The sequence below is a fragment of the Ruditapes philippinarum genome, unplaced genomic scaffold (assembly GCF_026571515.1).
Source record: "Ruditapes philippinarum isolate M1 unplaced genomic scaffold, ASM2657151v2 ctg1722_1_1_1_1, whole genome shotgun sequence".
Classification (NCBI taxonomy): domain Eukaryota; kingdom Metazoa; phylum Mollusca; class Bivalvia; order Venerida; family Veneridae; genus Ruditapes; species Ruditapes philippinarum.
The window spans coordinates 211,840-237,205 of record NW_026859735.1 but is presented as its reverse complement, the minus strand read 5'-3'; the positions used below and the strand labels follow the sequence as shown (position 1 = coordinate 237,205).

General features: G+C 34.4%; 4 protein-coding genes across 11 annotated transcripts in view; 1 reads left to right on the top strand and 3 right to left on the bottom strand.

Annotated features, from left to right (window-relative positions):
* The window catches only part of LOC132757722 (GATOR complex protein WDR59-like), a 48,322-nt gene extending 47,267 nt beyond the window's left edge, over positions 1–1,055 (bottom strand). For 7 of the 8 annotated variants that reach the window (XM_060749095.1, XM_060749093.1, XM_060749097.1 and 4 more), the window contains exon 1: positions 957–1,054. In XM_060749095.1, coding sequence (XP_060605078.1) covers positions 957–1,007 — 51 coding nt within the window. In that variant the 5' untranslated portion in view covers positions 1,008–1,054. Of the gene's footprint in view, positions 1–956 lie in introns of all 8 variants that reach the window. The other variant, XM_060749091.1, reaches the window with a different exon arrangement.
* Positions 1,056–1,186: 131 nt separating this feature from the next.
* On the top strand, positions 1,187–7,929 carry LOC132757724 (krev interaction trapped protein 1-like). Its single transcript, XM_060749098.1, has 2 exons — positions 1,187–2,597; positions 2,991–7,929. Exons 1-2 carry the CDS (start codon positions 1,335–1,337, stop codon positions 3,972–3,974), a joined length of 2,247 nt encoding a protein of 748 aa, XP_060605081.1. The 5' UTR covers positions 1,187–1,334; the 3' UTR covers positions 3,975–7,929.
* Positions 7,930–15,707: 7,778 nt separating this feature from the next.
* On the bottom strand, positions 15,708–19,482 carry LOC132757721 (octopamine receptor-like). The gene has a single exon (XM_060749089.1). The coding sequence runs from the start codon at positions 17,300–17,302 to the stop codon at positions 16,367–16,369; it is 936 nt and encodes a 311-aa protein (XP_060605072.1). The 5' UTR covers positions 17,303–19,482; the 3' UTR covers positions 15,708–16,366.
* A 42-nt stretch (positions 19,483–19,524) lies between these two features.
* LOC132757712 (uncharacterized) lies at positions 19,525–23,470 on the bottom strand. The gene is made up of 3 exons (XM_060749069.1): positions 22,997–23,470; positions 21,798–21,940; positions 19,525–21,606 (listed from the first exon to the last, which is right to left on the bottom strand). The coding sequence occupies exons 1-3, from the start codon at positions 23,331–23,333 to the stop codon at positions 19,525–19,527; spliced, it is 2,562 nt and encodes an 853-aa protein (XP_060605052.1). The 5' UTR covers positions 23,334–23,470.
* Between the last annotated feature and the right edge of the window lie 1,896 nt (positions 23,471–25,366).

The window sequence follows — 25,366 nt, the reverse complement described above, 5'->3', positions numbered from 1 at the left end:
TAATTTTTGAAGTCCTTAAAAAATATGTTACATATGCAAAGTATAAAACAAAATAGGTTAAATTACTTCTTTATGCTCCAATTCATTGCGCCAACACCTGTACACATACATTTCACTCAGTTTTCAAAGAAAAATTCAAAGTACAATGTTCCGAGTGAGTGTCAAAGAAATGTCAAAATATTTATTGCAGAAACAGAATATTAAGGTATAATATAAAGGTACTGGCGTAATAATCTGGAGCAAATTGAAGTTGTTGGACACATTTCTGTTAAAATTTTACATTACAACATATTTTCTAAGGACTTCAAAAATTATGTTTTATATAAACATGAAAAAGGGGAAATAATTCTCAAAAAAGTGGCAGTAACTAAATATTATTCTTTTTGTTCATGTCATATATTATGCTCAATAAACAAATGAAATTTAAATGAAATATCTTCATTATTTTTCAAGATATATGATTTTTTATGTCATAAGCCCAATTGGGCATATTCACCAGCCAGTTAAAAAAAAATAGGGAGCAAAATATTGACTGTGACGGTAAATACGCTATGGTGAGTTACATAACTTGTGCATATTTTATATATCAAACGGGTGCTGGATTGAAATTTTGAGAGATTAACTTATGATAATTTTACCATTATTGACAAGACGAATGTGCCAAACACTTGTGTTATAAAGGTGCTAGGTAGTAATTCTCTATATGATTATTAAAGGGACAATATGTTCGGATATTTTATTCATTATTTACCAGACAAATGTGCCACACTTATGAAAAAAATACCTTAGTACGAATAAAATTGAGGGCGAATGTATGTTGGTTTCAGATCATAATTGAAAAATGCAGAGTTATGAACGACTGATTGTGATTCATATGCTTTAAATACTGCACAATGTTGCAGAGTTCTTGAGAGCATAGTTGACATTGGATATAACAGTTTGACAAAACATATTACTTGCAAATCCCCATAGTCAAAAGAGACAGTTTCGCCCCACTGCGAAGTCATTTTTGATGTCGTAAAATATTCACTTTCGATCGAGATCGGCTAGTTGAAATATTACTAAATTTGAGACTTATATTTATTTTTTTAAAGAAATTTGTATCCGAAACTGTTTATGAAATGTTTCTACTCATCTTTGTTGTTTCTATAGATATTTAAAAAAAAACTGGCAACACGACATCCGCAAAAGATATGACAGGAAGTGAAAGTTGTAAACTTTTTTTTCTAACCAGCAAATATGTGTTCCAATTAACAGACTGAGAATGTGCGTTATTTGACAACGTTTTAGAAGAATGAATTGATTAAATTGCAATAAGATTATTTAACTCCTCGATGGAAGTGATTTTAGCAGTAGTTCGTCCAAAGCAGAATGTATCTGGGCAAGATTACAGGGCAAAATTGTATGATATTTTGTTACTGGACCATAAAAATGTTGATAGGCATGGGAAGCAAAAGTATTTTCCATCGTTTCACCTTACAGTGGAAAAGGAACCTAGAGATCTCATTCTTTCACATTTATATACAATAACAGGTGGAGATCATGTTGGGATTAAGGGGGAGAGAGCCCTTATTGTTCCATGGACTAAAGATGGACAGCGATCTTCTCTCTCAAGGTTTACACTCTATTGCATTCCCATAAGCCCGCGTGATAAGTTAAACAGTGTGTTTGTTGATAAATCACCAAACAGTCCCGGATTTTATTCATTGGAAACACTGCTTCATTCATTGAACTCATCAATGAATTTTCCTCCGCCAACTAAAACTTGTGTAATGCAAATAGACAAATGGCTGAAAGAAAAACATTCAAAACCTGGTGCTTTAGAATTAGTTTTTCGCTCAAGAGCAGATTTCAGAGTCAAATTTACAGTTAGTAATCCTGCATTTCTTCCAATTAGTATGGGTCTTTCAGACAGCACTGGATCTTCATCTACCCTTTATCTAAGAACGTTGATGAGTGACTTCCCGGAAGAAATAAGGATAGCAGCTAATGAATATTCTGCGAAGATGATGGCAATTGAAAAGTGCACTAAAGTTGTGATGAATCCATTATTTGGAACAAATCTTGTACCTGGAAACAGACCTTTGAGAACTGTTCCTTGTCCCCCACCTGATTATATAAAATCTGTAACTAATTCAAGAAAAAGTAGTTTGAATAGTTCAATAGACCCAGATAGCTATTCTTTGGAAGAAAGAGAATTATACCCGGTGCATATGTTTGCTGCAAAAGGAGATGTGTCCAAAGTTCGGGATTGTATTTCAAGGCATTATCAGCTTGCTATGAGAGATCCCTATGGTTGGACACCGATTCACTTTGCAGCATGGTTTGGCTATGAAGAAATTGTACAGATGTTGCTGAATGCTGGATGCTCACCAAACGTTCTCAATTCAGATGATCGCACTCCGCTACACCTGAGTGCTATAAAAGGATACCCGGCTGTAGTGAAAGTTTTGCTGAATCATCCAGAGTTAGACATCAATCTTGTGGATAAGAAAGGTAGAACAGCATTTGAAATGTGTGAACAGAAATTTAGTTTGGAGCATAAAGAGGTAGCAAAGTGTCTAGTGAAAGCAGCAAGACAGCCAAGACAAATACAGGTAAGCATTAGAGTTTTTATTTCAGGAGATTGTTTAAATGATTGTAAGAATTTGCCTCTTTCTTAACTATGGAAACAGTAAATTTATTTCAAATAAAGGAAGAACTTTTATTTAAACTCCTAAGAATTGATCATGATTATGAGTGTGTGAGTGTACTTTTAAAGCGTGAAGACAATTCAATTTACACTTTAGTTTACTTGATTCATTTCTAGAAAATTCCTGTTTACAAAAAGCTTCTATATACTGTATTGAAATTGAATTCTTGTAATGATTTTCACCCTTTGCAGGTCAAGGTGACTTTAGGTCTGCAGAATTATTTTATATTTCTTCGGTGGGTAACTTCACATCCTTAAATCATTGGACCATACCTGCATTTCTTATTTTATTACTCAGGTATTGACAATGGATGGAAACAGTATCAGCTTGAACCTTATTGATGGAGCTAACACAACTGTGCAGCAATTGAACCAACAGATGCTGAAAGAATTCAATATGCCGGAGATTCCATATGCCGATATTTTCACAATCTGGATATGCTCCCCAAGTCTAGAGCTACAGCTGAAACCAGAACATAAACCCCTAGAGCACATGAGTAGCTGGCAGTACAAGATCGTCGGAAATTTGACTGATGGAGATCCAACACAGGAGGAACCACATTTAAAATGGAGACGAAACGCAAAAATTAGTTTAATTGTTGAAAGAGTTGTGGATCACCCTCATGCTGTAAGACTTTTGTTCCATGAAGCTAAACAGAATTATATAAATGCTTTCTACCCATGCAAAGAGCCAGATGTACTGCTTTTTGGCTCCATACTTCTGTATCTCAGCCACAGCTCAGACCAACAGTCTGCCAGATCTTTTGTTTCTACTCACAGAAACTTACAACAGCTTGTGCCCCAACCAAACTTGAAATCAAAATCAAACTGGGGAAATCGTATCTATCACAAGTATCGTGATCTCTGTGCAAAAGATCAGCCGTTGCGGACACAGGTGCTACAACTTGAGTTTCTCAATAATTGTCGCAATTTGACTGTGTACGGTTCTGCTTTTTTCACTGGTGACCTACAAACCGGTAACCCACGGCAACAAGGAAAATGTTTTATTGCCGTTAATGACGTAGGTATACACATCATAAACTTTCAGAGCCGTGTGATGCTTCACAGCTACAAATACTCTGAAATTAACTGGATTCTACCAAATGAATATGGTATGTTAGAACTAAATGTAGTCAGAAGTGTTCCACGTCAAGGTGACAGGCATAATTCACTAAATCCGTTGAAACTGAGAACCAAACAGGCAGGAACAATTAATCATCTGATGAAGAAATTATCACGCATTACTTACGGAATCATGACCAGACCCCTTAGTGTTGAATAGGACAGATCTAGTATTATTTACTATTACATAAAGGGCGTCTTGTGTAGAAACATCAGTGTGAATTACTTTCAGAAATCTCAGTTAAAAGGTCTTTATGCTGTTGTCTCAAATTCTCATTTCATTCAAACATATTCTCTTTTCATTTTATCAGGATTTTTTCTCTCTCTTTTTCTCCAAATAGCCAGAGAAGTACAGTACTTTGTGCTCAGAATTTACTACAAAGTTTAACTGGAATCAGTCTAAGACTTAAATGCATATCATTGGTTGATTCCAAGTACAGCTTATAAATTGACCAATGGCAGGGTTACAAACATTTGCAACAAATCAGACTGGTCCCTTAAAGCTTGTTTAATAAACTTTTAAAATGTAACAGGTCTACATGTACAATGAAATGTAAAGTTTTACTGTTAAGGAAGTTGAGATAAAAACGAATTTTGTCAACATGTGCTGTTCACCTGAAGTTTGTTTGTATTTAGATAAGGTAATCGAGGAAAGAGAAGTTTGTTTATGTTAGGCTTTCTAAATGTCATCTTGAAGTTTATTGTTGAGAAAACAAAGATACCGTTTGTGACCTTTTAGTGATAAAATGAGACTTTTATAAACCTACCCCTTTACCTTTTAGATGACAGCTTCCAAGTATTAAACTTTTTGTACTTTGTAGCTCTTTTTCTCTCAGTTTTATTGAATTTGCAATGAATTTATTATACCCATTATATCTGCATAATGACATATTCTTAGTTCAGCAAATACAAAATTTATCAATTTTTAATCAATAACAAAATATATATTGCACATTTAAGTGTATTAATTAACAGGGTATTTTTTGTTCAATAATAACATTAGGTTGTACCAGAAACGAAGCAATTTTCAAAATTTTTGATAAATTTTTGATAATCTTATTACTACATGTATGATAATTATGTACTATCCATGAAAAAAGTTTGTGGTACATAATGTATATCAATTTGTTTACTTTCCTGTATTCAATTTTCATTTAATGATAAAGCAGCACGCCTCCAGCTTCAATGTTAATTTTCATGAAAATTTTGGAAATGTATTTAAAAAGTAAAATATTGTGAGGTAAACAAATAAAGTAATTTACATATTGCAATCGGCACTAACAATCTAAGAAAATTACTGAAAAAGTGGTCAACATATGCAAAAACAGCTCTTTCTGCATTAGTAACGCAGTAGAAATATGGTGATAAAATACTGCAAAGCCAGTCTTAAACGACATATAACATGTGAAATATAATTTGGATCTTGAATGTTTTTTACTTTTCTTAATATTTTTGTATATTTTTCTCAATATTGATTTTCTTGAAATATTTTGGCTCATCTGGAGGTGTGCAGCCTTAAGTGTTACATGTACATCTTTAATTTACAGTAGTCTTTCATAGCATCAAAGTTTGAGTGAATGATTTAGGAAAATGTCATCTATCATCTAGGTTAATCTGTTACATGTGCATTGTACATACATGTACAAAAATACATGTACATGTAGGTGGTGCTATGTATGCAAATTAGCACAATGTTCAGATTACTGCAGGGACCCAGTAAATGCGTGGACTTCTACACTTGAACTTTGTCCTGTTATGTCTTTACATTTTAAAAAGGCCACTATCAAACTATAGAGAATCAGTGGACATTGCAATACCACCTGTCTTTATGTAACAAATTGAGCACTTACACTGTTTTATTACCATATTTTAGAGACGGCTTATGGCAATATTGGCCATTCTTTCTAGATACCGGTCTTTTGAGATAGGTTTCAGTGGTACAATTACATGTACAGTGATTTGCTTAATTGTTTTGCAATTTTTTTCTGCAAGAAAGAAATGCTTTTGCGAAATGAAATGTTGGGAAATTCTCAGAATTGGAAATTTTCAACACTTTAAGCTGTGGAGATAATGAAAAAATTCTGCTTGATCAAAAAAACAAACAAAAAAACACTGAAACTATTATGAGCTTCATTTATATTAAATGAATACATGTTTATGGTGCTAGCAATATATGTTCTTGAAAATTTTCAAGATGCTATAATACATGGGTTTTTGTTTGGGCATAGGTTTGAAGGCATTTTGTTTTGTTGAATTAGGGCTAGAATTATGTGAAATGAAAGAAAACTTAAGATATTTGTTATCAAATATTGTATTTTTGTATAATTATTGATGATTTGTTAGTTAATACCACATGTACATGTAAGTAGAAATATTTTACTGCTATTTTTAGTTACAGCGCTAAATATGTTAGTTATTTACAGTTATTTCACATTTGTTACTTACTAATGTAGTTCACTGCACTTTCTGTTGTAAGCATGTTAAGGCCTTTTTTAAGGTACACAATGTACCTAATGACTTATAACCTTGTCTGTATACATGTAGGTCATTAAAGTAAGAACATATGAGAAAAAAAATGTTTCAACTTTATGAAATCATGTCTTTGATGATAATAATAATAATAATAATGTTATATAGTTTACGTAATTCTGTATTTCTAATTTATTTTTATTTCATTAGTCAGCATACAATTTGCTAAAAGCAAGAACATTTATGTAGAATTACAAGTTAACTTATTTAGTGTAAATGATTGGGCCATGAGTTATGGCAGCACCACAAAATAATCCTCCCAGCTTTACTCATAGGGACATGAGTGGTACAGTGCTGATACCTAAATAGATCATCTGTTGTTGGGGTAAACTGCTCTTGGGGGACATTTTTGGTAAGCTGGTCATACCGGTCTCTATGGTAAACTGGTCATAGACTGTTACTGCAGTGTTGCGTTGATCCTATAATTTATGCATTTTTTTGTGCATTAAAAGGTTGTACTGATTTATTTACATATTTTATTGATGAAATGTTATTTATTGAATTATTGACACAGTTTTGATGCAAAGTCAACAGTTATAAAGATAGGTTTCACAAATGTAGCAAGCTCGACATTTTTCAAATTTTTGATACACATTTTCTAAATGAATGGTTGTTTATGTAAAGGGAATTAAGATTTAAATAAATGAATATGAATATGTTTAGCATTTATTGAAATGAGATGTAAATCATTGATGTTAAAGCAGCATGTCTGAGACATAGTAAGGTTATTTTAGTTTGTAAAGGAAAAAGTGATTAAAGTAGGAATAAAATGAAATGGTTGCATTTAATGATTTTATAAAGTTGTATTCTTGAATAATTATATTCTTAGTTAGAAAGTAATATTATAATAAAGGATTTCAAAAATTGAGTCACAAGTATGTGGAAATAGTCTTTTGATAAGATATTTCAAGAATTTGTCACAAGTATATGGGAATACATGTACTATTTTGATAAAAGATTTCAAGAATTTCAGTCACAAGTAAATTGTACATGTATGTGGAAATAGTCTTTTGATAAAATATTTCGCGAATTTATGTCAATGGTCGAAACTCAGACTTTGCTGTAAGTCATTGCTGTCTAAATTCAAAGTCAGGTTTAGTCCATTACAGTAATTCAGTAGGGGAAAGGCGCTGGAAAAAAAACATCATTTGATATTATAAATTAATATTTCAGGCATATTGAAATACAAATTTTGGTATGAAATGAAATATGTTTGATTGTATTTATTGTTTTGTTTATGTTGGTACCAGTCAAGTCTGTCATAAAGACCACCTGGGAATATAGACTACCTTATGCCTCTAAAGATTCTTGTGACTGTTTTAAAATACCAAAGATTTTTACTTTTGATTGTAACTTTTATGATGAACAACCATATTTATAAGTCAGTTTAAACCATTCTCTATCAGTGGTCTTATTAAAAGGGGTCTGGTCTTTATGAAGAGGGTTTGATTCTAAATGCTTGGTTTTACAAAGAATTGTAAACTTTGTGGGCAAATCTGCATATTGCTTGCTTTAATTATTTATTTACAAGTCACGCTTGTTTATTGTGAAGAAAAATTAAGATTTATTAAATTGTTATCATTGCATTTTTGAGTTCTTGTTTTCTATTTCTTCAAATAACGTTGTTAATAGCTAACCTTAGCAAAGATTGTGTAGAGGTGAACTTTTGTGATGGCAGTGTGTTCGTTGCTTGTAGTTCATTACTATAAAAACAACACCTCATTCTGAACCACTTTATGGATTTTGGCCGAATGATCCTTAGATGGCCGTCTACAAAAGTTAAATAATTGGTTCCAGTCTAATGCATTAGTAGGTCACAGGAGCTAAAAATAGTCTTTAAAACTGAAATCTTCAAAAATCTTCTTCTCAGAAACTACAATGCTCAGAACTTAGATACAGTATATGGCAAGTAGTATCAACCTAGGGTCAAAACTGGCCCTGTCCTAGGGTTCACTTAGTTTTCATAGGAATATATAGGAAAATTCATTTAAGTCTACTTTTACAAAACTGAAATTCCAAGAGATAAGATATTTGGTATGTAGCATCACCTTGTGGTCCTCTACAAAAATAATTTAAATCATGTATCTGGGGTCAAAATTCCCCCTGCCCAAGGGTCATATAAATTATATTGACCTGTATAGGAAGATTCATTTAGTCTTCCTTTGTGAAACTACGATATAAGTCATGTCTGTGAGGTCAAAATGGCTTTGCCAAGTGTTCATGACGATTAGTTGCTAAGCAATGTTCTTCATGGTTAGTTGTTGAGCAATGTTCATGATGTGAGTTGTTGAGCAATGTTCATGATGTGAGTTGTTGAGCAATGTTCATGATGTGAGTTGTTGAGCAATGTTCATGATGGTGAGTTGTTGAGCAATGTTCATGATGTGAGTTGTTGAGCAATGTTCATGATGTGAGTTGTTGAGCAATGTTCATGATGGTGAGTTGTTGAGCAATGTTCATGACGATTAGTTGCTAAGCAATGTTCACAATGATTAGTTGTTGAGCAATGTTCATAATGTGAGTTGTTGAGCAATGTTCATAATGTGAGTTGTTGTACAATGTTCATGATGGTAATTTGTTGAACAATGTCCATGACGATTAGTTGCTTAGCAATGTTCACAATGATTAGTTGTTGAGCAATGTTCATAATGTGAGTTGTTGGGTAATGTTCATGATGTGAGTTGTTGAGCAATGTTCATGATGGTTAGTTGTTGAGCAATGTACATGATGGTGAATTGTTGAGCAATGTTCATGATGGTGAGTTGTTTGTACAATGATTATGATGGTTGTGATTTGTTTGAGCAATATTTCATGATGAGAGTTGTTAAGCAATGTTCATGATGGACACATGATGGTGGGTTGTTGAGCCATCACATTGTGATTACTTATGCAAGTTGTTGAACAATGTTCATGATGGTTAGTTGTTGAGTAATGTTCATGATGGTGAATTGTTGAGCAATGTTCATGATGGTGAGTTGTTGTACAATGATTATGATGGTGATTTGTTGAGCAATATTCATGATGAGAGTTGTTAAGCAATGTTCATGATGGACACATGATGGTGGGTTGTTGAGCCATCACATTGTGATTACTTATGCAAGTTGTTGAGCAATGTTCATGATGGTTAGTTGTTGAGCAATGTTCATGATGGTGAATTGTTGAGCAATGTTCATGATGGTGAGTTGTTGTACAATGATTAATGATGGTGATTTGTTGAGCAATATTCATGATGAGAGTTGTTAAGCAATGTTCATGATGGACACATGATGGTGGGTTGTTGAGCCATCACATTGTGATTACTAATGCGAGTTGTTGAGCAATGTTCATGATGGTTAGTTGTTGAGCAATGTTCATGATGGTGAGTTGTTGAGTAATGTTCATGATGGTGAGTTGTTGAGTAATGTTCATGATGGTGAGTTGTTGAGCAATGTTCATGATGGTTAGTTGTTGAGCAATGTTCATGATGGAGAGTTGTTGAGCAATGTTCATGATGGTGATTTGTTGGGCAATGTTTATAATGTGAGCTGTTGAACAATGTTCATGATGTGAGTTGTCGAGCAATGTTCATGACGATGAGTTGTTGAGCAATGTTCATGATGGAGAGTTGTTGAGCAATATTCATGATGGTAAGTTAATGAGCAAAGCTCACAATATGAGTTATTGAGCAATGTTCATGACAGTAACTTGTTGAGTAATGTTCATGATAATTAGTTGTTGAGCAATGTTCATGATGGTGAGTTGTTGAGTATTGTTCAAGATGTTGGTTGTTGAGGAATGTTCATAAGAGTTGTTGAGCAATGTTTATGATGTTAGTTGTTTAGCGATGTTCATGATGGTAATTGTTGTTGAGCAATGTTCATGATGGTGAGTTGTTGAGCAATGTTCATGATGTGAAATGTTGAGCAATGTTCATAATGTGAGTTGTTGAGCAATGTTCATGATGTGAGTTGTTGAGCAATGTTCATGATGTGAGTTGTTGAGCAATGTTCATGATGGTTAGTTGTTGAGCAATGTTCATGATGGTTAGTTGTTGAGCAATGTTCATGATGGTGAGTTGTTGAGCAATGTTCATGATGTGAGTTGTTGAGCAATGTTCATGATGGTTAGTTGTTGAGCAATGTTCATGATGGTTAGTTGTTGAGCAATGTTCATGACAGTGAGTTGTTGAGCAATGATCATAATGGTTAGTTGTTGAGCAATGTTCATGATGGTGAGTTGTTGAGCAATGTTTATGATGGTTAGTTGATGAGCAATGTTCATGATGGTTAGTTGTTGAGCAATGTTCATGATGGTAAGTTGTTGAGCAATGTTTATCAAGGTTAGTTGTTGAGCAATGTTCATGATGGTGAGTTGTTGAGTAATGTTCATGATGGTGAGTTGTTGAGCAATGTTCATGATGGTGATTTGTTGAGCAATGCTCATGATGGTTAGTTGTTGAGCAATGTTCATGATGGTTAGTTGTTGAGCAATGTTCATGACAGTGAGTTTGTTGAGCAATGATCATAATGGTTAGTTTGTTTGAGCAATGTTCATGATGGTGAGTTGTTGAGCAATGTTTATGATGGTTAGTTGATGAGCAATGTTCATGATGGTTTAGTTGTTGAGCAATGTTCATAATGTGAGTTGTTGAGCAATGTTTATGATGGTTAGTTGATGAACAATGTTCATGATGGTTAGTTGTTGAGCAATGTTTATCAAGGTTAGTTGTTGAACAATGTTCATGATGGTGAGTTGTTGAGCAATGTTTATGATGGTGAGTTGTTGAGCAATGTTCATGATGGTGATTTGTTGAGCAATGTTCATGATGGTTAGTTGATGAACAATGTTCATGATGGTTAGTTGTTGAGCAATGTTCATGATAGTTAGTTGTTGAGCAATGTTCATGCTGATTAGTTGTTGAGCAATGTTCATGACAGTTAGTTGTTGAGCAATGTTCATGATGTGAGTTGTTGAACAATGTTCATGATGTGAGTTGTTGTACAATGTTCATGATGGTGAGTTATTGAGCAATGTTCAAAATGTGAGTTGTTGAGCAATGTTCATGATGTTAGTTGTTGAGCAATGTTCATGATGTTAGTTGTTGAGCAATGTTCATGATGTGAGTTGTTGGGTAATGTTCATGATGTGAGTTGTTGTACAATGTTCATGATGGTGAGTTATTGAGCGATGTTCAAAATGTGAGTTGTTGAGCAATGCTCATGATATGAGTTGTTTTACAATGCTTATGACGTGAGCTAGGACTACGTTTGGAAGTATACGTTTGAGGCCCTGACACATTTTTATCATGAGAAGAGCGAAATGATCCAAGTGTTTGCAGTATAGTAAACTTGATTACTTCAAAATATGTGTTACCTTATCTACTCTCCTTAATTTGTGTATACACAACAAATGGATGGATATGTATTGCTGTTTTATAAGTAGAACCTGAGCGAAAATAGTGACTTTTATGATCACTTGGTGTTCATTATCTGCCGAGCATTCATTGGCCATTTCTTTCACACAAACAATATCTCTCAGTCCTGTGAGTAAATTTGACCAAACTTCAGTGTATTGCTTCTTTGGTAGTCTTCTACAAAATTTAATGCTATATGACTGTGATAATCTGGCAAATCATAACATCTGCTGACTTTATAATTTAAGTACCCATTGAAGTACTGAGTGTCATTAAACCGCAAAACATTTTTATTTTAAAACGCTGGTTTGAAATATTACGTAAGATATATAATTCAGGACTGATTTAGATTAATTCCTACATTGCAAGTCTTTTACAGATTTTAACTGTTACACGAATGATATGGGCGTCTATGGCCAAGTGGTTAAAATCGTTGACTCTCACCGCTGTAGGTTCCAGCCGCGCAAGCGTCTTTGGATTGTTTTCATGTGAGACAGCTATTCAGCTACCTACCAGAACTTCGGTGGTTCTACTCCGATGCCCGTTTTTACATGAAATAATGCACACAGGGGCACCTAGCTGGGCTCTTTCAGCCACCAGTAAAGCTGTAAAGTCGCCATATGCAGATATGACTTATACTGTGTTGGTGCGACGTTAAACCCAAACAAACAAGTTACAAGAATGATGGAATGTGAAGGTACGTTGCAATTAATGGTGTAGAGACAATTAAATATATCAAGTTGCAAAAGTAAGTGTGCACTTGGTTACAGGAAAATTTTGTACATGTATACTTATTTATGCAAAACATTGGCAAACTTGGTATCAATATTTGCAGAAAAGTATTGACTTTACGTCATAATCAGAGTTTTGGTAACGTGTAAATAGCTGAGGGAGAAAATACTAGTGTAAAAGTTGCAGAATTGTGCTTTTGTGAAAATACGTTTTTTTTTTCATATATTTTTTTTTTTTTTGCTTTTGGATAGTTGTATTTTTTTTTAATGGAACATCATTCAAACCCATGTCCATGTAGCGTTACGTTTGGAACACTTCCGTTGATCCAAAAATGAAATGAACGCAACATATAATTATCTAATGGCCGCGTAACAAGACAAAAAAGGCGTTAAAATCACAAGTGCAACTTTTACTTTCCAACCTACCTACCTAGTACCAGGGATCGTACAAACATCCAATGCCAAAATTCAAGGACTTTTTAAGCACGTTTTCCCATTTTTCAAGCACATAGAATTTTTGTTTCACATATATTGACAAAATCCTCAACCTAAGACGGATACAAAATGTAGTTTATTAGCAATTTTGTGAACACACATTTTTCTGGCCACAATTTTAAGGTTTTTATAATACAACACAGGGCGCATCAAATACAAATTAGTTCAAAAGAACGGCAATTTGTCCACGAGCAAACATTTCATTGTTTATGATACTAAATTGGATCTTCTATTTTTGTTTTTTGTGAACTGTTGATTTTTATCGACACTATGTCATTCAATCATTTTTAAGCACATTACCAGCAGATTTAAGCACTTTTTAAGAGAGTAACCAAATTTGAGGACTTTTAAGCACCTTTTTTACATTTTAAAGCACTTTTTAAGAAAGGGACTCGAATTTAAGCACTTTTTAAGACTGTACGAGCCCTGCACCACTTTTTACATGAACAAAATTCTCATAATGATCAATTTTCAATACAAACTGAATCATTTTATAGTCAACCGAATTTGCCACTATTTTGCTCATGTATGAATACAACTTTACCAAGTTACCAAGTGCACAGAGGTTCCAACAGAGTATTCATATACAACGTGTAGGTAACACATGATGTAGGTAGAATGAAACATAGATGTAGATACAATGAAACAAATGAAACTTTTTCAATTAATCAAACAGTGTCGGTTAAATGAAACAAATGGTGTCATTGCAACTAAGGAAAAGAAGGTGTCAGTATAATGGAACCAATGAAAAAGTTACAAAGGAACAAATGGTGTAGGTTCAACGGAACGATTGATGTCGATACGATGGAACGGAATGTGTCGTTCAATGGAAACTAATGCGATAGCTACAAAGGAACAAATGGTGCCGGTACAATAAAATGCTCGTACAATGGAACAAAAAGTGTAGGAACAATGGAACAAATGATGTAGAGACAATAGAACACACAGTGACGGTATAATAAAACATTGTCTGATGTCAGCATGCAACAAATGATGTAGATAAAAAAGTAACACTTGATGTCGGTACAATCAAACAAATGGTATCGATAAAATGAAACAAATAATGTAGATACAATAACACGATGTCGGTATGATGAACCAAAAATGGTTCCTGTACAATTGAACGGGAGGTGTCGGTACAAAGGCACAGAAGGTGTCGGTACAATGGAACCAATGAGGAAGGTACAAAGGAACAAATTGTGTCGGTACAAAGGAACAAATGGTGCAGGTACATTGGAACAAATGGTGTAGGTACACCGGAACAAATTGTGTAGGTACAACGGAACGATTGATGTACATACAATGGAACGGAAGGTGTCGGTACAACGGAACTAATGCAGAAGGTACAAAGGAACAAATAACGTAGGTTCAATGAAACGATTGATGCCGATACGATGGAACGGAAGGTGTCGGTACAATGGACCAATGCTAAAGGTGCATAGGAACGAATTGTGTCGGTACAAAGGAACATGTGGCGCCGTTACAATGACAGAAATAAGACAGTTACAAAGTAACATGTGATGTAGGTACAATCAGATATACGATAACGTAAATGCTGTCAGTACTGATGTAATGTAGGTTCAAACTCGCCTAAACTTCATGGAACTAAAAGTGATAAGTCTTGGCAACCAGTTTAAAACTAAAATGGTTGCAGCCTTGCCAGGCAAAATACTACTGACAAACTTCAAATTTTCATCTCAATTTCCCCATATTTGATAATGGTCAGTTCCAATAAACTTATTTAAGTAATTCGTTAGGTTAATGGTAAACAATCTTGATCAGATCGGAGTATTTTGTCACCTGTAGGTAAGTTAGATAAATTATTAAATAAACTCTGTTTAAACAAAAAGTATGCAAAATATCCGGTTTTATAATCTATGTCAACAGTATGGCATGTTTTGAATTGATAAGGGCATTGTGCATTGTACATTTCAGCGGGCACGTGCCTTTAAAGCTGTGCCAAACTCTTTCAAGAAAATCAACCTTAAGCTATGAAAATGTACTCAAGATTTTAGGAAAAGTACCAATATTCACCATTCAAGAAATAAGTTACATGTTATATGCAATAAATGACTGAAGTTTTTATCAACATATTTTTACTGCGTGACTAACGCATTAAGGCCTATTTTTGCATATTCTGACCGGTTTCTTGGTAATTTCCGTAGATTTTAAGTGCCGTTTGCAATGTGTTAATTCTTTCTTTGTTCACTTGGCAATATCTAACTTTATAATACATTTTTAAAATGGAAAATTTGCACGAATCCGGAAGCATGCTGCTGTAACAGATGACGACTTTGTGATCAAATAAATGGACATATGAAATAATATCACAGCTGCAAAGCTATCCTATACTTCATCTCAATGTTATTATATCCTCTGGATCATTGATTCCAACAGCCTACTGTAAGTGTTGGGGATTGATTGAATACTGATAAGCCGGTGCTAGGGTGCGTGGAAGTAGCAATTTCCATCCTATATGTATCATGAACAATGTAAATGAAACATAATACTTCATTTTTTAAACAGCATGTCTTTGTTTTATTTGTTTTTATTGCTCCACTTTTCAGAATGTAAAATATAGTCTTAAGATGGCTTCCTTCGCAGAATTATTGCTAGTTTGATAGACAATTACAAGAAAAAATTACAATAAATAATAAATAAAACCTTATAACTAAGACATGAACAACAGTGGTAAAACTATATTGACGTTTTAAAAATTAAATACTAGTATGTATTTTGAACATAAATCAAAGCACTGGAAGTACTGCGCATATAACCTAGTAAAGGTAAGGAACTCTAAGCGCTATTCGCCTCACAAAGAGCAATAAACAGCCAAATCATCCTCAACATTTCGATGGTATTTAAGGCTGTAAAAAGCCGAGGACTTCCGACAACATTCAAATGGAAAATGTCTCGTTTTGAAATGTTCGTACACTCGTAAAATGCCTTCAAAGGAAATCGTAATTGCTTGATAAAATCATATTAAGTCCTAAGAATAATATTTTCAGATATTTCACCACAAGCTCCTATACTCATTTCATAATTAGTTGATATACACTTTCTTGAAGTGAACAGTTAATTCTTATACTTTATTGAAATGATCTGTTAATTCTGAATAATTTCAATATTCACGCGTTTCAAACCGTCTGATTATAATAAAGGAATAGGTTGGTCAAAAATTGCCTCTTTTATAAATGTCATCCGGTTTTTGATAAGTCTACTGATATCGGCAGAACTTGGGTATTTCTGACTACTTGAATGGGTAGAAACGTTTTTTTTATAGACATACATGAATAACAAATCATAAATCAAAGAAATGTGCCCATGACATGACACAGTCCTCGTTCATATCTTACTAAAATATATCCCGATCAAGTGAGTTTATAAAATGATAAAATAAAAATGTCAGATTTTAAAACCACACGTAAAATGTTTTTTGAACTCTCTCCTAAGTTGCTCATTTCTGTATCCGTAAACAACCCAATTTATTGAAGAGTTTAATAAACCCGGAATGACACTCCAATATTGACTCTTTTTTAAAATACGGTTATCCGAAAATGAAATGGCGATGGAGATCAAAACGTAAGGAAACCAACAAATCGCGAAAAGTCCCTGAACGATTGCCATTGTTTTTATTCTGTAAAGTTCTTTCGTATTCGCTTTACAGTCAAATACAATATTCTGCTCAGCATGGACCTTTCTCGCCTTCTTTAAAGAGATTCGCACAACGACGATGTAAAGTGTCAGATTTATACCCAAGAAAATGATAAAGGTACAATTCATTACTTTGGCATATATTGGCGTCAAAACTTCATCTTGCGTACAACTATACGGTGTATTTATATCATAGAAATTCCATCCGGATAACGGAAATGACGCGAAAATGGCCACATAAGTCCATCCAATCGTCAGCATGATAATGATCTTGTTTGTGCTCAGGGTCTTGTGATGCTTGTACGGAAAGCAGACGGCAGAAAAGCGGTCAATCGACACCAATAGAAGGCCGTATGACGATATTCCTATGGCGAACACTATCAATGAACATTTGACCAGGCAAAAATATTTGTCAGAGTTGAGTTGAAGGGTATCAATAATGATACAGTATGGAAGCAAAAATCCCATGATAAGGTCCGACACGGCGAGGTTCCCTACCAAAATATGGAGACTGGTTTTACTTTCACGAAATTTTGATAAACACAACAGAATAAGAATGTTGCCAATAATTGTAGGCACGGCGATCAGTCCGTACATTACATCCCATACGATGTATATTGTCGCATAATTTAATGTCAACTGCGGAGGGCTCGAAACATTCACCGTACCGTTCGTTGTATAAACCATTGTGATCACTTCAAAGTCATCCTTTTTACACTTACTCTTTTAAAATGCACATCAATTCGGAAATGATTACTAAAAGATATTATTTTGTTACATTGCTAGTCAATGTGACAATGAATTTTAATATCGAACATTTTTATCCTTTTTGGTATCTTTAATCAAATGTGTAACGTTTCACAGACACAGACATAGAAACAATGACTACATAGCAGTGTTGTTTATGGTTTCTATCAGCAAATAACGTGGCAACAATAAAATCTGGTAGTTATTTACTTTTAATAAATGTACAGTGATAACGTAAACACCAAGGTTAATATATTAGGGACATGAAGAACAAAGCAAACTACTGTTATTGACAGATAAATGATTGTACACATTTCTAATAAATGTAAATGGAATTTGCTTTCAGCATATTTGGAAAGCTATACATGTTTAAGTAAAAACATAACAAAGCAGTAATAATAATGATAATAACTGACATTAACGTGTGTCACATATGCGTCTAGTAATTGTTATATCAGAATATGTATTTTTTTCAGTGTTAGAAATCCAAAACGTTTTTATATATTAAATACTCCATGACAGAGTGGTACATGGTATTAATATAGAAGAATGATAACGATTTAGATAAGGCAAATTTATATTTTGTTTCAACATGCCAAATTTGAATATCCGTTATTCTAATCTATGTAAACATTTTATTGAAAATGTCATTAATAAAGCTTTACATGGGAAAAATAGAGTTTCAAACAGAAATTTCATTGACACCAAGAGGAAATGAACTAAAATAGATTATTGAACTTAACCTCATGGATTTATGTAATGAATTTGCCCTGTCTTGCATTTGGAATAGTTCATTTATAGTGACATTATGCTCATTTTTTTCATTGTCAAGTTGTGCTATTTTATATTTCAAATGATTGACTGTAGAAATGGTGATTGCCCGACAGTTGATAAGAGAAAATATTTAAGATAAAATACAAGTCTTTCTAAAATATAAAAAGACTGCGCAATTCTTTTTATAAAATTGAACGTTTCAGGAAATTTCCAATGAATATCTAAAAAGAATCCCCTGGGACATGTCAGTTATATATTGTACATGCAAAGTAAATTATAAAACTGAAAGGAATTATGGTAAAATGTAAATTTATTTGACTTTCACCTGTTCACTCATTATATAGCCTTGTGTGGACATAACGTCACTTTAAAGTTTAAGAGCTTGATATCGAAATACAAAAATAAGCTACCAACAGTATGGAGCCTGCATGGAAATTACAGGCTGAGCTGGCTCTATCTTGGACGGAAAGGCTAATTCATCGGTCCAGCATGTTAAGGTTTTTAAAACTGGATATTTTCAAACTTTACTTTAAATAGACACGATCAAAGATTTTATTTTACATAATGTGACATTATATTCAAGCAAGTGATGTAACGGAAGCAAAAGAAACGTTTCGATTGTCATAGATACGTATAAACTGTTTCATAGAAACATATCTGCTTACCTTAAACAGTACATATACAAAATTGCTTATTTACATAGAAAATGACATTTAAGATACAACATGTTAATCTAATGTAATAAATTATTCAATAAATTATGATTTGTTCATTTTCTAAATTTGACTAAATTCTGTAAATTAATTTGTGAATAAACGATTCTGGGAGAGCTTCTTCAATGGAAAAAGATTTATCCTTAATTCAGCAACATACGCAATTTTCTTGGTGCGGTAAAATCTCATTGATCTTTTTCTTTTTTACAAAACTGTACAATATTTACATTAAAAATCAATTATAGCGAACAAAACATATGTTCTAGTAAGCTTAATATACATGCATGTACTAGTAAGGTCAAACTATGCACTTGTATGTTCAAAATATATACCAGTAAGTTCAAACTATGTACTAGTAAGTTTTAACTATGTACATGTTAGTTCAAATTATGTACTAGTAAGTTCAAAATATGTACTAGTAAGTTCAAAATATGTATAAGCAAGTGTTTGATCCTGACACTGGAGTAAGAGGGCCTTTCATGTGGTACTTGGGAGGAAAGACTTGAACTGTTTCACTGTAATGAGAACACCTTGATCGTGTCACTTGCGTCACAGGTTACCATGATCGTCCCGCTGCTTTCACTGAACTTTACAGACCATGGGTCCCACACTTGCTCCTTGTTGATCAACGTACGGAAAATCTATACATTACGCTCGCTTATTGGTGTACACTGTCTATAGACATATATCACACAGACGTACAAAATTTCCATCATTATCAATATCAATTCGCTGTGCGTTACGTAGCGACGTATCCTGATATATTGACGTCACATTGCCATGGCGATCCATGCAAACGATTCGATCTTTATCAGAGACGTAGATAAGTTTACCTGTCGGAGTAACGGTCAGATAGTAGGGATCAGAAAGGATTCTTCGGCCACTCCTGTCCGTATCTATAGTCTGCTTTATTCTTCCTGTAAGACTTACAACTTGTACAGCTGGGCCTATCAGATAATCATTGCAGACGACAATTAGCTCTTGGTTTCTGCAGACTATGCCGTAGCAGTCCATATCCAATTTTATTGTTCGTGTTGCTTTCAACTGATCGGTAACAGCTATGAACTGAATTTTGCTTTCAAATGGTAATGACACCGCTACCTCTTTAGGTCCAGTCACTTCAACATCCCATGGTCCAGACGATAAACGGAGTTGAGAGCCGCGATAAAGTTTTGAGTCAAATACCTTTACGTTATGGTTTTCATAATCTGCTAAAACAATTCTGCCATCCTGGAGAAAAGCTGTTCCTTTTAAACCACATACATTGGAGTCTTCTTGAAGCCGAATGTTGAATTGACCTGCCAAAACCGCCTTTCGGTCTTTCAGAGCGGGACCAGAGGAAGTCAACTCTCCACGACGTTTTATCGGAGATGCTTGCGCAAGAATATCAGATTTTGTTTTTGTACTTGTTTCTTTTGTCGGTAATGGCATAGACGCAATGCTTGTAAGGGAACTTCTTCTAGACATTTGTTGGTGATTTATTAATAACATGTCTGGTTTGCTGACTTGAGGTTTGTTGAGGCCCTGGTTAACAAGTGAGTTGTTGCCAACAGTCCTAGGCGAGACCGGAACAAAATCGCGCTGCTGACGTCCCATGTCAAAGCCTGGCTCAGAGAAAGCCCCACGCGGCGGTGGAATGATAGGCAAAGCGCCCTGATTATACATTTGGCGTTCATACTGCGTCTGCTCCTGTACCCCTGCCATAGCCAATCTAGGTGTTGGTGGCATGCTTCTAAATTGCTGAGCTATTTCAGTCTGTCTTGGCGTCTGCGGTAGACTTCTTATTCCACCTCCAGGTCCTCCGTGGAAATCGGTCATATTAGATCTCAATCCCGCACTTCTAAAATCGGGTACGGAGCCGGACATTATCGAGGTTTGACGACTGTTTGTGATTGGTGGAAGTTCAATATCGCGATTGCCCTGGAACTGTGTCATTGACATAGAGTTGGAGAAGTCAGACGAAGGACGCCGGTTCATATCGGAACGTGAAATGTAATTTATCGGCTGTTGGCTTGAGGTATGGTCGATGAAGCCATTTTGAGGTTGAAAGGTGTTTCTAGATTTCTGATTGTATCTCACACTGTTCGACGTTATCGATCTTCCATCAAACATTTCTAGACTTTTAGCCAGTCGATCAAGTGTCGGGTCAGGTTTAAATTCAAGCCGGACATTCTTTATACTTCCCATTGCATTATTCAGCATGTTGACATATTTATCTCTCTCTGATGCGCTCCGGCGGCCAGCAACAAACATTTGTTGGTCAGTGGCATGTCCGGCAGCAGCATCTAGGACTTGTATTGAGCTGTCTATTTTCGTTAAAATCTCTTTAGAGCTCTGGCTGTCGTCGCCCATATCGTTTGACACCCTCTGTATCACTTCTTCCATTTCCAATTCACTAGACGTGTCCAGTTTATCCAGAAGTTCCATTATTTTGTTTTTGTACTGTTCACGACGTTCTCGAATTTCATTCCTTTGCTGTTCAAGACTTGTAAGTATCTCGCCCGTGTCTTTGTGAATATCTTCAAAATTTCTTTTAATGTCTCTTAGCTCTACTGCAGCATCTGCAACTACCTTTCTGTCAGCAGGTTCATCGGTGATATCCTTGATAAACATAACACGTTCACATCGCCTGTGATCAGTGTTTACGCATGCGCCACAACCCATGACGTCATGATCTGCGCAGTAGTACTCAAGGTCTTTCTCTGTATGGACCATACACATCATCAAAAGAGGTAGTCTAGCAACAGCACCCGTGTCCTAAAGATAAAAAAACAACATCAGGTTTATTTTAAATTAAGGACTGAGTTCGGTAAAATGTTTTAGTAACGTCAGTCTTAAAAGATAATGAAAAATTATGTAAGCACGACGATCGGTGTATTCACGATTTAGCCTACGCTTCAGCTTCAGAGAATATAACTTGTAGTAATTAAATCTTATATATGAAATACCTTAGGAATCCTGTCGCCTTTGAGAATATTGTGAGCTCTTATAGTTTTGAATTTGTTATGTTCAGTGCAACATGATTCGCACAGCAGTTCCGCGCATTCCACACAATATCCACAGGCCCCACTCGTTTTCTCCTCAAACTTACCTGAAATATGTCGAAAAAAACATATCACCAAGTAATGTTAGAAACAGAATATGAAGTGCAGCAATGTGTTTTGAACAGGCTCAATCAAACCGAGCCTACAACATTTTCAGTTTTGCCGTTTTGTGCTTTCATAGGGATTCCTTTCCCAACCCCTTTTTTGTAAAATATACTTTTATTTCTTTGATACTGCGTATAAAATATTGTGAGATGATAAGAAAATAAGTAACATTATTATTAACAGTCAAACTTGACACCTTAAAAGTCACCAAACACTGTTAATGTATGGCAGTGGTAAATACAAGCATCTGTCTACGCCCTCTAGCACCGGCCTACCCGAACATAAAAATGGTGTTTATCTAGAATTGACATAGGTCATTGTTATATTCATGCTTTTACATCAGCAGCGGTATATTGTCCATTAGTGAAAGAATGCGCGCGCCCTATTAAAAAAATAACGGGAGAAACTAAAGAAAATGGAATTTAGAAAGGGTGATCAGAGGTTTAAAAGCCTGCTTATCACAGACGTCAGTTGGCAAATTGGAAATGTCCCCTGTGTGAGTATACAGTTCTCACGGAAGAATACTTCAATCACCGTACATGAACATTCTGACAGAACTGAAAATGGAACTGTTGCAGGCTCGGTTTGATTGAGCCTGATCATGGGCGGTACTGGAAAGTGCAAGTTACCGTCTACGCTCACTTGCACCGACTTAAGCAAAATTAAATATTTAAACATGAAAATGGTGAAATTATGAATTTAGAACATCCACAGATGTGTTCATACGGCGGTCATTATGGAACCTTCAATGTGACAAGTTCGTGCCATTCGATGAAATTTCAATATTTGACTTAGTCTCAAAATGTGCTGTATGACCTCACTGATATATTTAGTATAAATCATGTGCCATCACATTGCATAAAATTTGTTTCGTACTCATTTGCCGTGAATATTACTCAAATGTACCTGATACTATAAACGTATTCATACACTACTGGGCTTATCAGGCTAGCATTGTATGGAAGGCAAAACAAAGAAATAAGAATCAATAAACTTACAAGGTGCGCACTCGCCATGAGTAAAATCCTGTTCTTCTTTCGGCGGATTACACACGGAACAAATATATTCCACTTTCGGAGCCGCGGTCTTCTTGCCGCCTTTAGTTGACATTTTTGAACTTCGACCATCTTTCTCGTCCTCGGGCTCTTTGATTGCTAAGGTTTTCACACAATCTTGGCAAAAACCATGGCTGCAATCGAGCATTTTCATATTTTTCTCGGTTTTTGTGCACTGAGAACATGGCTCGAGTGTAGGCGGCTGTTTCTTACCGCCAGGTTTGCCAACACTTTTGTTCGAGCCAGCTCGGCTGCTGGAACGTACTGATCTTTTTGACATTTTATATTTCCAAAATATGTGAACTATATGTAAATATATATTATTTAGCTCTACAATATTACATTCCTAATTTCCAATCGAATATTGTATGTAAGATGATAATTTCTGTTGTTGTTTTTTAACAATTTTAATAATCGTCACATTCTACTTATTTACCTTCTTAACTTTCAATTATATTCTCGCTATTAGCAATTCACTCCAGTTCTACAGAAGAATGATCCCCGACACATTTTTCGTTGCATATTATAGCCATTTTAAATTTTTGTTCCCTAACCTCATTTAGCATTTAAACATTTAATCTTAACAAGTCTTTTGGACACTCGGATTTAAATATCTATTATTTCACAGAAAGTATCAAGTTCACGAATGACGTCAAAACTTGTATAGATTAGGGGTTTACTTCTTTTGTTTTAATCTACATGGTCGACTTTCTCTAAAGAAAATGCACGAATAAGTTATAAACCGAACGCCGACTAATTATAAAAGAAGCGAACAGATAAGAATAAAATGCTTAAAAACAAATAAAGTTTAACCGTTTTAACTATAAATATCATAATTATGCCAAAATCAGGTCAACAAATATGGAATTGGTGTCGTTAATGCAAGGCCTTGGAATACTTTATGACCCAAACTATTTGAAACTATCTAACAGAAAGTTAAAGGGACTCCACTGAGGTTTAAAAGCCTATAAACATAACATTTGAATTTCTTACATAAATGAGCTGGGGCACTTTAAAAAGAAATATATGCAAAGATAGTTAAGAAATATACTTAAAAATAAATTGAAAATCGTATTTTTATGCCTTTTAAGCCCGATTTGTGTGAAAAGCGTTTAAACGCTTTTCATTTTGGGTCATTTTTTTACAATTTGAATAATTATTCTGAAAAAACGAAGTGCACGAATGATCTGAAATTTTGCACGAAGATTAGTGGTCTAAGCCTACATCAAATGGTACATTTATCTGGAAAACATATTTTCAGTCCCATCATATCAAAAAACCTCAGTGGAGTCCCTTTAATAATATCAAAATAGAAAGGATGTCTACTATTTTCATACGCAGCTTAATTAAAAGCGTCGAATATAGTTTGCGGGTGCGCTTTAGTAAATTACATGTTGACTTTAAAACTAAATTGAGCTTTAATTATATACATTGTACATGTATATATTTTTGCATATGATTATACGACGTCATCACTATCACAGTGAATTTTAATGGCATCTTATGTTTGTTGCATGTTTGTTTGTTTGTTATTTGTTTTTTTTTTATTAAGAGGAGAGATACCTTGATGCATTCCCTAAAATTCATGTAAATTGTTAGATAAAAATTCATGAAAGTGGTAAGACTGTGGGCAAGTGTTGAAATAAGATGACTACACCTAGTCGTAGACATTTACCATCCACAATGAGTACCGATAACATTTCAAAATATGCAGAATAATCATGAATCATAAACGCCCTCCATTACAACGAAGAAGCATCTTTCTTTTACGCATGCGCAGTCTTCGTTGGACAAAATAAATATTGGTCCAAATAGAATTTTTATTTTAGTAGACGTCTATAAACATTCAAAGACATTTCACTATTCAGGAGCTTTAAATTTTGTTATATAACATAGTTGTCTTGCGCAAAAAAGAAGCTTTCATGATGTTATTAAAAAGAAGTTGGGATATGATGAAATATGCTGATACCATAGTAATTCATGTCATATATGGCATCATACACAAAAAGTGTCATTTTGACGGCGAATATTTCTACACTTCTTAAACTAATCATAAAGATTTCTTTTTTTTCTTTCTTTTTGAAAAGCAAAAGTAAAGGCCTCACAAACCATTATTTCTCTTCTGTTTAAGATTAAATCCACTACCGAGTTCCAACACTCAAATTTTGTTGCAGAATTTGGCTATCTTAACGTTGAATTTGCCCAATAAAGATTAGCAGTATGTTCAGATATAAGCTTATTTCAGTGGAGGACTTATTCCTATTTGTTTATTAAAATTAATTGTTACAATATTATAAAATACTTTAACGAAGT

Coding starts and splice junctions, on each gene's coding strand:
- LOC132757721 (XM_060749089.1), bottom strand. CDS start 17,302: ATGGTTTATACAACGAACGGTACGGTGAATGTTTCGAGCCCTCCGCAG.
- LOC132757712 (XM_060749069.1), bottom strand. CDS start 23,333: ATGTCAAAAAGATCAGTACGTTCCAGCAGCCGAGCTGGCTCGAACAAA. Junction 21,941..22,996: donor TCATGGCGAGTGCGCACCTT/GTAAGTTTATTG, acceptor GACATATTTCAG/GTAAGTTTGAGGAGAAAACG. Junction 21,607..21,797: donor AAGGCGACAGGATTCCTAAG/GTATTTCATATA, acceptor TTTTATCTTTAG/GACACGGGTGCTGTTGCTAG.
- LOC132757724 (XM_060749098.1), top strand. CDS start 1,335: ATGGAAGTGATTTTAGCAGTAGTTCGTCCAAAGCAGAATGTATCTGGG. Junction 2,598..2,990: donor GACAGCCAAGACAAATACAG/GTAAGCATTAGA, acceptor TTTATTACTCAG/GTATTGACAATGGATGGAAA.